Source organism: Schistocerca nitens, chromosome 10, assembly GCF_023898315.1.
Source record: "Schistocerca nitens isolate TAMUIC-IGC-003100 chromosome 10, iqSchNite1.1, whole genome shotgun sequence".
Classification (NCBI taxonomy): Eukaryota; Metazoa; Arthropoda; class Insecta; order Orthoptera; family Acrididae; genus Schistocerca; species Schistocerca nitens.
Genome location: NC_064623.1, coordinates 37,929,763 through 37,944,686, shown reverse-complemented (window position 1 = coordinate 37,944,686; position 14,924 = coordinate 37,929,763). Strand labels below are relative to the sequence as shown.

General features: G+C 43.5%; 1 protein-coding gene across 2 annotated transcripts in view; it reads right to left on the bottom strand.

Moving 5' to 3' along the window:
• The window catches only part of LOC126210060 (alpha-actinin, sarcomeric), a 488,112-nt gene that overhangs the window by 66,341 nt on the left and 406,847 nt on the right, over positions 1–14,924 (bottom strand). For both annotated transcript variants that reach the window (XM_049939180.1, XM_049939179.1), the window contains exon 2: positions 789–1,023. In XM_049939180.1, the coding sequence (XP_049795137.1) occupies positions 789–1,023 (235 nt within the window). The remainder of the gene's footprint in view (positions 1–788; positions 1,024–14,924) is intronic.

The following is a 14,924-nucleotide window of genomic DNA, read 5'->3' as shown; positions in this document are numbered from 1 at the left end:
ATACTGTTATTTATGAGTAACCATGTGTTAATGTCATTGACTCCGGGCGAGGGGAAGAGATGCTAGGGAAAGACGGACATCATTACTGCTCATTAAACAATTCTTGATTGTAATGAAAATCCACACGCACTGGTCGAGCAATCCCTTCATTCACAAAAGACTGGTGTGTTCTGTGCAATATCACAGCGTGGCATGATCGGACCAATTTTTTTTTTGTCTTCTGTGAAAAGTGCAGTTTACATCAAAATGTTTCGACCAGTTGGTCGATGAAGTACTCTCGTCTCGTACCAACAGGGTAGCGCCAGAGTGAGCATGGCTGAGGTCCAATCATTTTTCAACAGCAGAGTGATTTCGAAAGGAATGTGGCCCCAAAGGTCACCTGATTTAACACCACCTGATTTTTTTCTTCTGGGGTGGTCTAAGAGACAAGATCTATAGGAACAAACCACACAACTCGGAAGATTCACGAGAGAACATCAGCCGTGAAATCCAGGCAGTGACACCAGAGGTTCTGACAGCAACATTCGAGAATCTGCAGCGTCGTGTTCAGCTGTGTTTTCAAGTCGAGTGCGGTCACTTCCAGTGCCTTTATTTCCCCACGAACAAGGTATAACACGTTCATTTCATTCCATTTCCCGATTTTTATGTTTCGGGAATTTGTGAACCAGTTGGACGACGAAGAACTTACCCTCGGCTGGTACCAACAGGATGACGCCACATGCCTCAAAGTGTAATTTAAGCAAATTTGTGTCTCGTTCGCCTGTACAACGTTCAGTGCCAAGACGTACCCTCAGCTCCGATGGAGACGAGCTTGACGCCCTTGCTGGCGATGAAATCGAGCGCCTTGTTGACGTTGGCGATCTTGTGGAAGCGCATCTTGCCGCGGTCCGGCTTGGGAAGCGTCTCCCCCGAGATGACTTCGAGCAGCAGCATCAGTTTCAGCCCGTTGCGGAAGTCCTCATCGATGTTCTCGATGGAAGTGCCGGCCTTTCGCAGGTGCGAGTTGCACCACGCAGTGAACGTCTGCAAAGATGGAAGGGCAAAAAATTAACGTCAGCCTCCGCACAAAACAACATGGCGTAGCACCACTACAATAATGCATATACACTAACATATACACTCAGCTGGTCAGCGATTCTGCTCATCTCTCGCAAACGCTTGTAGTACATACCACAGTCTACAGTCGCGACACTTCGCCTCGATTTTGTTGCCTTCAGCGCCAGCAGCGCCCCAAGCGGCCGGTAGGTTGAACTGTGAGTTCGGCGCGATCGTGAAAGCGAATAGATTGTTTATTTTGATTTATACAATTGTTTTTACCGTCGGGAGCGTTTGTAGCGCAATAAATTGCAGCAGCAACAGGAAGAAGACACCACAGCTGTCTTTTTTAGGTTTCCTAAGGATCCTGAGAGGTAAATACCATCATGTTACTAAACTGTATCGTCAGGATTCACTTGCAAACTGTATGTGTATAAATGATGACTGTTTCGTTTTAGGAGCAGAAAATAGCTAGTTAATAGCAGACGAGAAGACCTTATGAAGAAAGACCCAGTTTACCTGTATAATAATATTAGGTTTTGTTCGCTACATTTCGAACAAAACCAGTCCATGAACGCAGACAATAACAAAAATGGTTCAAATGGCTCTGAGCACTATGGGACTCAACTGCTGAGGTTATTAGTCCCCTAGAACTTAGAACTAGTTAAACCTAACTAACCTAAGGACATCACAAACATCCATGCCCGAGGCAGGATTCGAACCTGCGACCGTAGCGGTCTTGCGGTTCCAGACTGCAGCGCCTTTAACCGCACGGCCACTTCGGCCGGCCACAGACAATAACAAACTCGTGTGGAATGCAGTACCCACACCGTCCGTCCGTAATATTCCAAATAAGCCACCTCAGCTGACGATGAAGAGGAAACTGCCACAAAGATTCGACAGTCAATCTATAGCTGTAAAACAGTCCTATGACACAGAAGCAGCCAGTTCAACTCTCCATGTATCAGTGCCAGATTCGTGTGAATCATCAACACAGACCTGCTTTGACGATGAAGTGGTTAGATTAAGTACAGCTGTTCGTGTCTTACAAAAGCGTGTGAAGTGTCAGAATGTGCACATCGCTAGACTTCGAGCGAAACTATTATGGGACAAGGAAAATGCCCACAGACAGACTGTTTGAAAATTATTCAAATATTTGGTTTTTCGTGAAATGTAATTTAATCAGCTAATTATAATGTTTTCAGTATATTTTTCCCACTATTTGGCAGTTGCTTGTCCCACTCAGAATAATATAAAGATGAAGGTCGTAGTTGTGGTGACAGGCGACAACGACAAACACAGTAGGCCTACAGAACAATAAACGAGCTGTCGATCGCTTTTGCATGTATAGGTACATGTCTGTGCTTCTTACATGTGAATCTGTGTGCTTATATTCTTTTGATATCAACATGGTAAGCTGCAATTCTGTCCAATGTCACAAGTGTTTCTTCACGAATGTGTTGTAGCTTGCCACTCTATTCATGGTGTTTGTCCATACTTGCGCTTATTTTAGAATCATTTTTAGAAACATATATGCCTTCTGATACTACACAAACTCTTGGAGGCAAGAAAATAACTAGAATAATTCGGAAATTACGTAGGAAATGGATGCAAACAAACATTATGCTTACGACGCGTCTGACGTTCACCCACAGAACACCAATATAATAGAAGTGCAAAGATCATGTTATTATACGGCAACACAGAACGACACCAGCGCTACTTGTGGCCTGGCTGTGAACTTCAATAGGAAAAAATATGGCGCGAAAATCTCATTTCTAAATACGCGAATTAGATGACAATCGCGTTCACCTTAGGCTAGGCGCAAATTGAGACGCGTATAGCGCGTGTGGCGCGACGCAGCGCAGCGCGCGTTTTTGTAACAGCACAGGTTCAAATAGGACCGCGCTAATTGCGACGCGACGCGACTGGGGCGCGACACGCGCCTGCGCCAGGTCGCGCGGCGTTGTGGTTGAGGCACAGTTTCTCGCGCCGCGCGTCGCGCTTGCCTCGCTGGCACCGTGGGAAATTTGAGGCGGGGAGCGGAAAAGTAGCCTGGCCATGTGCTCACATCGGAACGGCTCATATGAGCAGTGGTAATATTGCCCATACGATAAATTTTGCCTTAGTGTGTACTGAATTTTATTGCCTTTGGGTAGTGTTTCGTTTTTCGCCATTTAAACGCTCCAGCTTTCTTCGTTAGCACGTTATACTTTTCTGTTATGTATATCTGCATAGTTTTGTTTTGTTTTTCTTCTGTCAAAAAAAATGTATACTTCAGTAACTGATGAGCCATTGGCCGCTGGAATTGCACCATATGCCTCCGCGATGTTTTCAGATCGCAAGAATGGACAGAGGGCAGTGAATAAGGAAGCAGGGAATATTATAAAATCATGTGATTAAGAATCAAGGCAGGAAAGTAAGCAAGGTTATCTTCTCGCTGCCTAGTAAGCTAGCGTATCTGTACGATCTGTTACAAAAATTTAGAAAGGGATAATCTCCGCAGGTGTGATCCCTTTGTGCTTCTGGTAAAAAGCGTCCAAGATCTGAAGTATAGAAGTTTCACTGTGATTACTCTGATATGGATATAATGATGTAATACGACACACTGTACTACATGCATGTGAACAACATATTTCCACTGCAAGCTAGAAACAGTCGAAAAGCAGTCACAAATAACAATATTTCAATTGGCTCGCCATGATGAGAAAAAGCATTTCAATTGTTGCATGGACATTATCAGCATTAATAAACTAATTATACAACAAGAGGCTACACAAATGAAGAAAATGGTCGGTATTATTACGAAAGCAGAAATATCCTAAAAGAGTGTTATGATTACATATACTTAATTTGTTGAAATGTGCTGCTGACAAATGGAGATCTACTTTCATGGCAATGGTTTTCGAACTCCATCTCACAAGGCACACATGGCTAGCTTGTGCATTCCTTCGCTGCTGACAATACACTGACCATTGTGTTGTGCGACAGATCAATTGTTTATTTTTCTCAATAACAACTATTTTATTCACGATCACTCATTGTCAGTTTGGCAAGCCCTAGGTGAGTAAACAGTATCTGGCATGTGCCTATCATTCCGCCTGAAGGAACGCTCGTCATTATATTACTACTGCTCAGATCAAGAGAACGAATAAAATCCTTTGCTAAGTTTCCATTCCAGTCGCTCAGTGTTAAAAACACGATGGGTTACGGGGATTCCACTAAAATTCCAACAGAATTGCCAATCTGTTTTTGTGTGAGTTGTTAACCTTTTCTCATTCGAAGAAGCATCACCATTTATGAGTAAAGGCCACATTTCTCTTGGTGACTGGTTTAATTGTACTTCCTTTGTCACAATGTAATTTGCCAAACTCATCTCACAGCAGCTATTGAGACAGAATTCCGAAACGGAGGGCCTCATAAGTAATTGGCAATCACAGAGCTCAATAGCTTACGAAAAACCTCATTGTATCGGTTTGCAGTAACATAAAAGAAGAAATTTCATGTTTATTTTCATTCTAGGAAGCTCTTGTTTCGCTAGCTGTCGATAACTCTTAAAAAAATTAGTCACTGGAGTGAAATAAATAAAAAAAGTAAAAGTAGTGATATATCGCCATAGATAAGAAAGTTCCGTGTGTTTAATAATTGGCAAAACACTCTCCTCCTTGTGTGCTATCATTCGCCAAACTTTCGTTTCGATCTCTCGAGCGGTTTAGGAGATAAGAGAGATGTTGCGAGTATTTCATTCTCGCGGGCGTGAGATCTGAAGTGAGCGCGCTACATGGGATCCATTTTCTCGAGATCGGAGGCAGATAGAGATCTTCTCCCAAGTCTAAACAAAAATTCAGCATGTTAGCTAAATTTCATACGCAGCAACATATGGTGTAATACGCACCAAACGCAAAATCATAGCGACCCCTAATTTTCGTTGCTAACTTTTTGAGTTTTGCGTAGTGTCTTGCTAAAATGTGTAAATTACAATAAGAATGGTCATTAGCGAGGTGATGGGCACTTCGTCACGAAGCTGACATATAACGCTACAAGAAAGCCAAAAATCATATATTTTCAGAGAATAGTTTCTATAAAATCGTTTGAGAAAGAGAAGAGGTTGCGCGCGCTTCGGTTCTGTCAGCGCAGAGCGTCGCCAGTCGGTGCGTGCGAAGTGTGGTGTACGCGTCGCAATATGCGCTGCACCCGCGTGACCAGTGCGGCACGTGCGTGTTGCGCTGTAGTGTCGTGTCACGTCACACGTGCTATACGCTTCTCAATTTGCGCCTAGCCTTACCTGCCGCTTGGAGCGCTAGTGTCGCTCCATCTGTCAAACGGCAACAACTTTCACGTTCATCATAAGAATAGAGGAACTCTGGCTCAAGTTTACAGAGTGCGTTCCACAAGTAATGCGACCATTTTTTTTTCTGACGCAAAGGTACACCAGAGCGTGTTGTAACCGGCTGGGCTAATGGGGGGGGGGGGGGGGGATGTTAGCTTCAAAACGCTCTTTGTCTCATTCGGCTGCGTGCTGCCGGAGAGTCAGGACGTGCGTTTCCGTCAACCCCGTTTTGAGTTTATGTAACACGGCACAGTGGATCATTCTGTAGAGCAACGGTACGCTATCAAATTTTGCGTTTAACTTGGAACGTCCGCCACCGAAACGTTTCTATTACTTGAGCATGCGTTTGGGACTAATTGCTTGTCCAAATCACAAGTTTTCCGATGGCACAAGTCGTTCACGGAGGGCCGAGATATCACAGACGAACCTCGCTGTGGACAGCCATCAACCGCACGAGTCGACGAAAATGCGACGCGTGTGAGCGATTGTTTGAACTCTGACAGACGGCTGAGCCTTCAATTGATAGCACAAACTCTAAACATGCCACAAACAACCGTTTTCCGCATTGTGACCGAAGATTTGAACATGAGAGAGGTGTGTGCCAAACTCGTCCCAAAAGTGCTGACCGACGAACACAAGCACATGCGAGTGCTTTGGTGCCGAGAAATGTTGGAAATGTGTGAAAATGATCCTCATTTTTTAAACTCAGTTATCACTGATGATGAGTCGTGGATTTTTGAGTACGACTCTGAGACAAAAAGGCAGAGTTCAGAGTGGCACACCCCATCGTCGCCCCGTCCCAAGAAGGCACTCATGAGCAAGTCGAGGATCAAAACCATACTGATTGTCTTCTTTGACGTCAGAGACATTGTCCACCACGAATTCGTACCTACCGGGACCACAGTGAACTCCGCTTTCTACTTGGAAGTGCTCAAAAGACTGAAAAGGAGGGTCTCGTGCTGCCAAAGCGGCATCAAGGACACGTGGAAAGTTCACCACGACAACGTGCCAAGTCACAGCGCCTTCATTGTCAACGACTTCCTGGCCAGGACCAAGACCCCATTGGCTCCCCAGCCTCCCTACAGTCCAGACATGGCTCCCGGTGACTTTTTTTGTTTCCTCAGTTAAAAGGAGTCATGAAAGGAAAACATTTGGACACGATTGAAAGCATCCAGGCGCATGTTACATCAGCTCTAAACGACATTCCGGAAAAGGCATTCCGGGATGCCTTCCAGGCATGGAAACACCGCCTCCAGAAGTGTATCGACGCAAGAGGGTGCTATTTTGAAAATTTTTGATTATTTGTACGAATGTATTCAATAAATGTTTTTTTATGAATTTGGTCGCATTACTTGTGGAACGCACCTTGTAAAAGAATAGTTGAGCACGCACTGGATAGACATGTACCTAGTAGAACAAATCGTAATGGGAGGAAACCTCCGTGGTATACCGCCACTGCAAAGAAACCTCTACAGAAACGGAGATTACTGCACAATAGGTGTAAAACGAAACGTAGAGCTATAAATAGAGAGATGATGCATGAACTGCGTTTGGCTATCAAGAGGGCAATGCGTAATGCCTTCAATGACTACCGTAGCAGAATACTGTCGAACGACATTTCACAAAATCCTAAGAAATTCGTATGTAAAGTCTGTTAGTGGCATCAAAATTAGTGTCCAGTCCCTTGCGAACGAGACGAACTGAAAATTGAGGGTAGCAAAGCAAACGCTGGAAAGCTTACCTCAGTTTTGAAATGTTTCTTTACAAAGGAAAACCCTAGAGAATTGCCCCAGTGTAATCCTCGTACCATTGAAAAGATGAATGAAATTAGTATTAGTGTCACTGGTGTTGAGAAACAGTTGAAATCGTTAAAATTTAACAGAGCTCCGGGACCTTATGGAGCCCCCGTCAGATTCTATACTGAATTTCCGCCTGACTTAGCCCCTATTCTGACTATACCGTGAATTCCTCGAACATTAAGACCATGCACAGTTCTTGGAAAAAAGCATAGGTCACACCCGTCTACTAGAAGTGTAGTGATCCACAAGACCACCGTCCAATATCCTTGACATCTTAGAACATAATCTGAGCTCAAACATAATGAGGTATCTTTAACAGAATGACCTTCTCAATGCCAATCAGCATGGATTTCGAAAACATTGATCATGTGAAATCGAACTCGCACTTTTCTCAAATGACACAATGGAAGCTTTTGATCAAGGCAAACAGGTAGATGCAGTGTTTCTTCATTCCCGAAAAGCATTTGATCCAGTACCGCACCTATGCTTATTGTCAAAAGTACGATCATATGGTATCAAGTGAAATTTGTGACTGGAGTGAGAACATTTTGGTAGGGAAGACACAACATGTTATCTTGGATGAAGAGTCATCGTCAGATGTAGAAGTAACTTCGGATGAGCACCAGTGTGTTGGGAACCTTGCTGTTCATGTTGAATATTAACCATCTTGCAGACAATATTAATAGTTAAAATCAGGCTTTTTGCGGGTGATGCAGTTATCTATAATAAAGTACTATCTGACATAAGCTGTAGAAATACGGAATCAATTTGAAATCCTTTGTCGATAGCACTCAACACAACGCGCGAGTAAAGAGCTAGTTGTGTTTCATAAGAACGATGTCTTCTAAATCTGTGTTGACTGTGTGTCAATAGAACGTTTTCTTAGAGGTAGTTCATAATGTTTGAACACAATATATGTTCCAAAATCCTGCTGCGCATATAAGTGGATGAACGAAGCACGAGTTCTTCGGAGATGAAAAGACTTGTACAAGACCACCACCACCACCACCACCACCACCACCACCACCACCACCACCAACCACAACAACAACAACAACAACAACAACAACAGTAAAGCGACTTTTTCCATCGAGATGGCTTTTCTCAGTTCCGAACTTTATAAATGTCAGATGCCAATTACTTTGAAGAGTACAGCACATGGAGGATGTGTGCATCTTACTGCGCCAGCTCAAGTTAACTACTTTATATAGCAATATTTTCGAATCGGCTTTCATTTTGGTGGCCAATAGGAAAGTTCTTCCCGGCGCCAGTGAGGGAAAGCAACAGGCTCGCAAGAAGTCTGGAAGGTGCCAGTGCAGACGATGATTAACGATCGGCCACGGTACACGACAGCGGCCACCAAGCTACATTTAGCTTCACACAGTGGCTGCACTTTCGCTGCACGGGCAGTTACACCGTTTTCGTGCTTCACACAGATTTTGACATCGCATGCGAATTTCAGCTATCATCTTTAATTACATAATACTATTTTTCCAGTTCCTCATGTCTGCTAGTTTCGGTCCAGCGAAGACTTCCGCCATCGTTCCGAATCTATGAATCTGTCCTTCCTTCAGAAATGGCTCTGACCACTATGGGACTTAACATCTGAGGTCATCAGTCCCCTAGAACTTAGAACTACTTAAACCTAACTAACCTAAGGACATCACACACATCCATGCCCGAGGCAGGAGTCGAACCTGCGACCGTAGCGGACGCGCGGTTCTAGACTGAAGCGCCTAGAACCGCTCGGCCACACCGGCCGGCCTGTCCTTCCTTATAGCTTCACAGTTTAACTTTGCAAACTCTTATCTCCATATCACGACAACATTCCATGAGAACCTAACCTTAAAATTATGTAATATTTCTCTCAGGATACAAATGCCTTCTCGACCGGCCAAGTTTACCGGAGCAATGCGAGTTCTGCACATGTAATGTTATGTGAGCCTCACTGCCCCCCCTTTTTTTAACTAATTTGTGTCTGATTTTATTCTGAGAAGCTCAGTAATGTACGTAAATACCGTAAATGTAAATTTGATTCAAAAAGTACTTCAAGTGAAGTGAAGCGCAGCTGGACAGCAACAAACTCTTTAGCGCGCAATTCCCGCAACTATAGTAGTTGTGAATCTTTGAGTATGGACTCAAAAACAAAAAAATAATATGTATAAAAAAAGAGAACTGTTAATCTGTATCTTGTGGAAAGAGGACGAGTAGCTAGGCCGTCGCTCAGAACGTATTGTAACATTTAATGAAAATTGATATTTTAGTGATAAAACCGAGTAAAGTATGTGTAAGAGTTGCCAAACATTTATGTATACAAATTTTCTGAAAGTGAAGAATAGAAATACGTTGTTTTGGAAAAGGAGGTATAGTTCATTGTCGTTGCAGTCTATCAATCGACAGAATTGTAAGTGTACAAAGTTCACTAAAATACAGGAAAAGAAATGCATTCTTTATAGTTTTCATTCAATAAGTAACAACCTCTCATAATTTCTTAATTGCAGTAATTGGATTATGTTCTTGTACAGTAGCATGGTGCTGAACTCCACTGACCAATTTTGATGTAGCAGGACGTGTAATTTGAAGGAAGTTTGTGTGCTAAGCAATCTCCCTTTCTCATGAAAAGCATATTGCTGTTTGATCTTATTAACTTACAACAGTGGTCCCTTAGGTATGGAAAGCTACGAAAACTTGGACGCAAAGCTATCCGCAATACGACCAAGTAACTAACGGTCGTATTTTAAACCTTAAAGAACAATAGCTTCCTCCAAATTGTAATACGTCACCAACTGGTGCAGAATGTGATCATTCAAGGAGGCAGCAACCAAAATTCAGGTACCAGTTACGACTTAAAAAAGTAAAAATCTCAATCAAAAATCTCTCTCTCTCTCTCTCTCTCTCTCTCTCTCTCTCTCTCTCTCTCCAAACACATATATAAATATTCATATTAAAAAAAAGTCACTTTAAAGACACAGGCACAGAAATGGCAGTATTATCAATGACAACTATCAGAACTGTATCTTAAGCTCTGTTCACGTGCTAGCAAAAAATAATGAGTTAAAGAAGGTCCGCCTTTTTGCAAGATCACAATTTTTGTTTTGGTTAATTCCCATGTATGTTTCATCACAAGTGTGGCATCCTCAGTGTGTTTTATTCTCTTTATCTTTTATTTTTTCTGAAATATGCACACACTAAAGGTGTTCAATGGACAATGCAACACACTGTTCTGAAAGGAGGTTCATTTTTACTCAGGATTACAGTACACCTCATTCTCCACTCTCTTGGTTACGAAACTATTTTTGGACGTAATGTCCGTGCAATGGGATGGCCTCGCGCCACCTTACTGGGAGGCCTGCATGACCACATGGTACCACTCCACTGGCCGACGTTTTGCTGCATCAATAACCTGCCTGTTTCCCGCTATGTGCAGTTTTCATTGGGCCAAACTCGTTGTTCTTCATGGTTTTCCATCAGGCGGAGAGGAAACTAGCAGACACACACCTCTGAGTACCCCAACTGGTGCAGGAGTGTATCAGCACTACCAACAGAGACGTCCAGCTTCGCAACGAGGTGTTTGTGATCCGTCTATCACCTCGAATGAGAGTGTCCTCACGTTCCAGAAGTTACAGCTGTGTGTGGTCGTCCAGTACGCGGGAGGCAGGACAAGTGAGAGTTGCGATGGTGAGAAACCCCTTGCCCAACGACTCACCGTGCTTTTGTTCACAGCCGGGTCTCTGTAGACATTCCGCAAGCGCCTGTGAATATATACGATGCTCAGGTTTTCCACCCAAAGAAACTCAATGACAGCTTTCTACTTAGAACGCAACTCCGTTACAGACGCAGGTTTGAAGGCTACGTCTCGCGCCGCCACCTATCGAACTTCATGGATGACTAAAGTGGGGGCATTCCTGGATGTCCCCCAACAAATTGTGCATTTTTTAACCGAAGTTCGTTAGTCCTGTGCGAACAAAATACTGTAACTGAATAGAATATTATTGAACTGTTTTCGGTGAATGGTCGTACTCTCAATTTCAAATAGAAACTGCTTATTTACTTCTGTACATCCAGATGTCTCACATAAATAATAACTGTGGTACATGGTGAGGAAATAATAACTACCGTGGTAAATTACAGGTTTTTACGTGTCCATACTGATAAGAGTTTGAAATGAAAAAAAGAAACATTTTCGAATGTGTGAAAGACCAACTGGGAAAGGCGTACTCTGCAGTGGAATAACGCAATGCCATTGCGAAGTCAGAATTGTTCCTACTTGACAACCACATTGTGAACCATCCAGTTTTCTAAGTAGATTATTCTTCATGGAATCTTTCAGCTTGGTGTCTTATGCGTTGTTCTAGTTCAACCGCTGACCAGACAACCGCTATTCCAGAGAGGCTTCCCGATTTCTCAAATGGAAAGCACATACTTGGGCCTTAAATGGATTTTGCTTAACGTAGTTTAAACGGTAGTATCTTGACTGTCCAACAACAGTAGTGAGGTATTTTTCACTGATTCGAACTAACAAGAATGAAGCATTAATAATACTGTCTGCCGCCACGGTAAAATTCCGCAGGTGTCAAAAGTATTTTGAAGGAAGTGTGGCTACTTTCGACTCTGTAGCTAGACAGCATCGACATTCTTTGGCAGCAACGAGCGAAACCTTTGGATTTCAGGAATGGCATGCCGCACATACTCTGGGAGTTTTCAGCGCGCCATTACGTTCGCTCTCGCCGCTGACAGAGGCACGATCAGCGAAATGGGCCACCGCCAATTCACCGCGCACCTGACGGTCGGAGAAAGCAACCACCAACTCCTCTCCTCAGGATCGGTCGAATTGGCCCATCTCCCGGATTCCCCCCACCCTAAACCTCCTGAACGCCTCGTTTAGAAAGCCTTGGCGCTCCAACCACTGTCAATGCACGCCAAGCGTTCCCGGTAAACAACAGATGTGTAACACGGCTCCAACATTAGGTAAGCTCTGTTGCATCATTGGCAGTTCGCGTACAACTGGAGCCAACTCTGGTTCATAAACTTGCAATTGCGGTGCACGGCATCACGATGAACAAACCGATGGTGTTCTCGGTGTTTTGTCGGAGGTCACTCTTAACTCGTCGGCTACAACCGTCACTGCGTTACAGACTGCGTCTAGGCATCCTGTATTAGCCTGTGCGAAAATTACCAACTAAATCTTACGTAGGGACTTTTCAAGTTGCGCCCTTCACGTAATATAAAACTGTAGACGCACTTCACAAAACGAATGACGAGTCAGTCATGTCCACGGGATATCAAATTCAACGACAGTAGGAGCTTAACGAAAGGCGAAGTAAATGGCAGGCATCGATACATTGGTAGGGTACTACGAATTAGGCTGTTTTCGAAGAATTGGGCTGGTTTCGAAACACATGTACAGCCCATCTATACAAATTACTAACCCTGCCACGCTTTCTGTCTGTATAACTACCACAGGGATTTTGATATGGTGCTCACTAATACACAGACTGATTTCCGAAGAACGTTTATATACATAACTTACATATTTCATGTGAATGGACTGAATTATGTAGACTGTAGATTAAGTGGTGCCTCCTGAGAACTTTTCCAGCGTGCGCTGATTAATACTGCGATAGCTTTACACCTGAACAGGGGCCCGCGACTGCTTGGTACGGGCAGCACTAACCTTAGTATCTGCAGCGTGACGACTTGGTTATAATAAGTAGTGATATGCACAAACCTTCATCGTGAATCAATCTATTAGTGGGAACCGTATCATAATCCCTACAGTAGTTCCAGAGATTAGCCTTCACATACAGATAGAAAATAGCGGCGAGGACTTTAATTTACAACAGGTATATATTTGGAGTCATTATTTAGTTATCTAACGTTGTTCTCCGAATTGTAATCTGAACTCTACACAGTACCTGTTACAGCTAAGCGAGAGAAGTAGCCAGGCCGCAGATACTTCGCGCTAGTCTTGCGAAGTCGGGGCAGATCTAGTTGTGTACTTTTCCCAGGCGTGTGGAGCCAATATCAGGCGAGTATAATATAATCGTGAACAAAGAGGGCGAGGTTTGTCTCACCACGGAAGAGTGTAACAGAAGTGCTGAATAGTTTTAACCTGCAGAAATATCTCCGAAATTCCATGAAACCTGCTGGAGAAAGCTTAAGAACCGCCTTTCAGAGACGAATCCAACATTCTTCCGCTACCTACCCACTCATTCTGTAGGGATGGTGCAGATACAACTGGCCTAATAAAAACTCGCCCACAGGCATAAAAGCGATCCATCCACGAATGGAGCTGGAAGAAACCTCGATACACGGAAGAGTAACAAGTACCCTCCACCGCTTACTTTATTTTCAGGGTGGTGGCTCGTCTGAGACACAATCAAACAATAAAAGCCGCAATTCTGAGAGACGGTGTGTGTGTGTGTGTGTGTGTGTGTGTGTGTGTGTGTGTGTGGGTTCGGAACTGCTCGTTGACGGAAAAATTTACTTTACCAACTTTATCGCCTCGTCATGCTTCGTAATAATAACGACCAACGCGTGTAACGTAATGCATCGTTGATGTCGAAGTCTATTGTTACATTCCAGTGACAATCTAATGCGTAACGTGGCAACTTAAATATTCCTTTTCGCTGCCATAAAAACTGTTACAAAACGAAGATTTCTATACTTTCTGTGGAGGATGGCCACGCAAACAAACTTGTTAGGGTAAAACTTGCATTCATATACAACCAAAAGTGAATTAGGAACATTTGGAATTTCAGCATGGATAAAGGACAAGGAAATCTTTCGGCGAATCTAAGTCGCCATCCTGATAGTGACTCACAGAATGTAGATGGAGAAATAGAAGGCTGAAACAAAGTTGATGATATGCTTCAGCTTCGCAACTGGGACTGCGTTATAAGGAGTCACCGTTTTCTAATTTAGCGTACGCGATACAAGAGAACTGTGTGTGGTCTTCAATATGATCGTGTGGATGATAGTTCTCAGGACGGATCTTCCATAATGGGAACAAGGAAACAGAATAGCGCCTTCCAAAGGCTCAAATACAACACGCACAACACGTTGGTTACACTGCTGCCTATACGCAAGGCGCAAGTTAACTGTACTATGGAGGAATTCGCAGTATAAAATAGCGCTGTTTTAAAAGCTGCAAATTTCCATCTCCTTCATCCAAAGTGACACTTAACGAAAATATAAATTCTTACGAAAAATTTCGCGACATTTGCCGAATTACATTTCTCTGCCTCGCAAGTCAAGAAAATAATAACGATTATGTGGTGACTTCAGAAAAAGAAGTGACAAATGTCGTCCCACACTAGGGCCATTGCGCAACGAGAATGGTGCATTATCAGAAAGGAGTACCATGTTCCGGGTTTCCTGCAGAGAGAAAATTTGCTGCGGCACGGATAAAAGGTGTATCACACTGAGCGAGTAAAATGATGCGTCAACAGGAAACGGCCTCCAAAGTTGAAGTACTCAGAACAGCATTATTCTTGTGGGCAAAACTTCTCATATGCACACAGATTCACCGCCAAATTCTGGCGGTTTGTGGACGAAATGCAGTGTAGTGAAATCGTACCAACAATTTGACAGAGCCCGCACAGACGTGAGTTACGGTGATCAGCAAATTCAGATTTTGCACAATGCGATTTCTATCTTTCCGACAAGCGGAAAGAGATTTTCCGACGATGAAGACATCCAGACAGCGGTTCTAGAACGGCTCCGTTACGAACGAGCCGAGTTCTATTGTCGAGGAACTG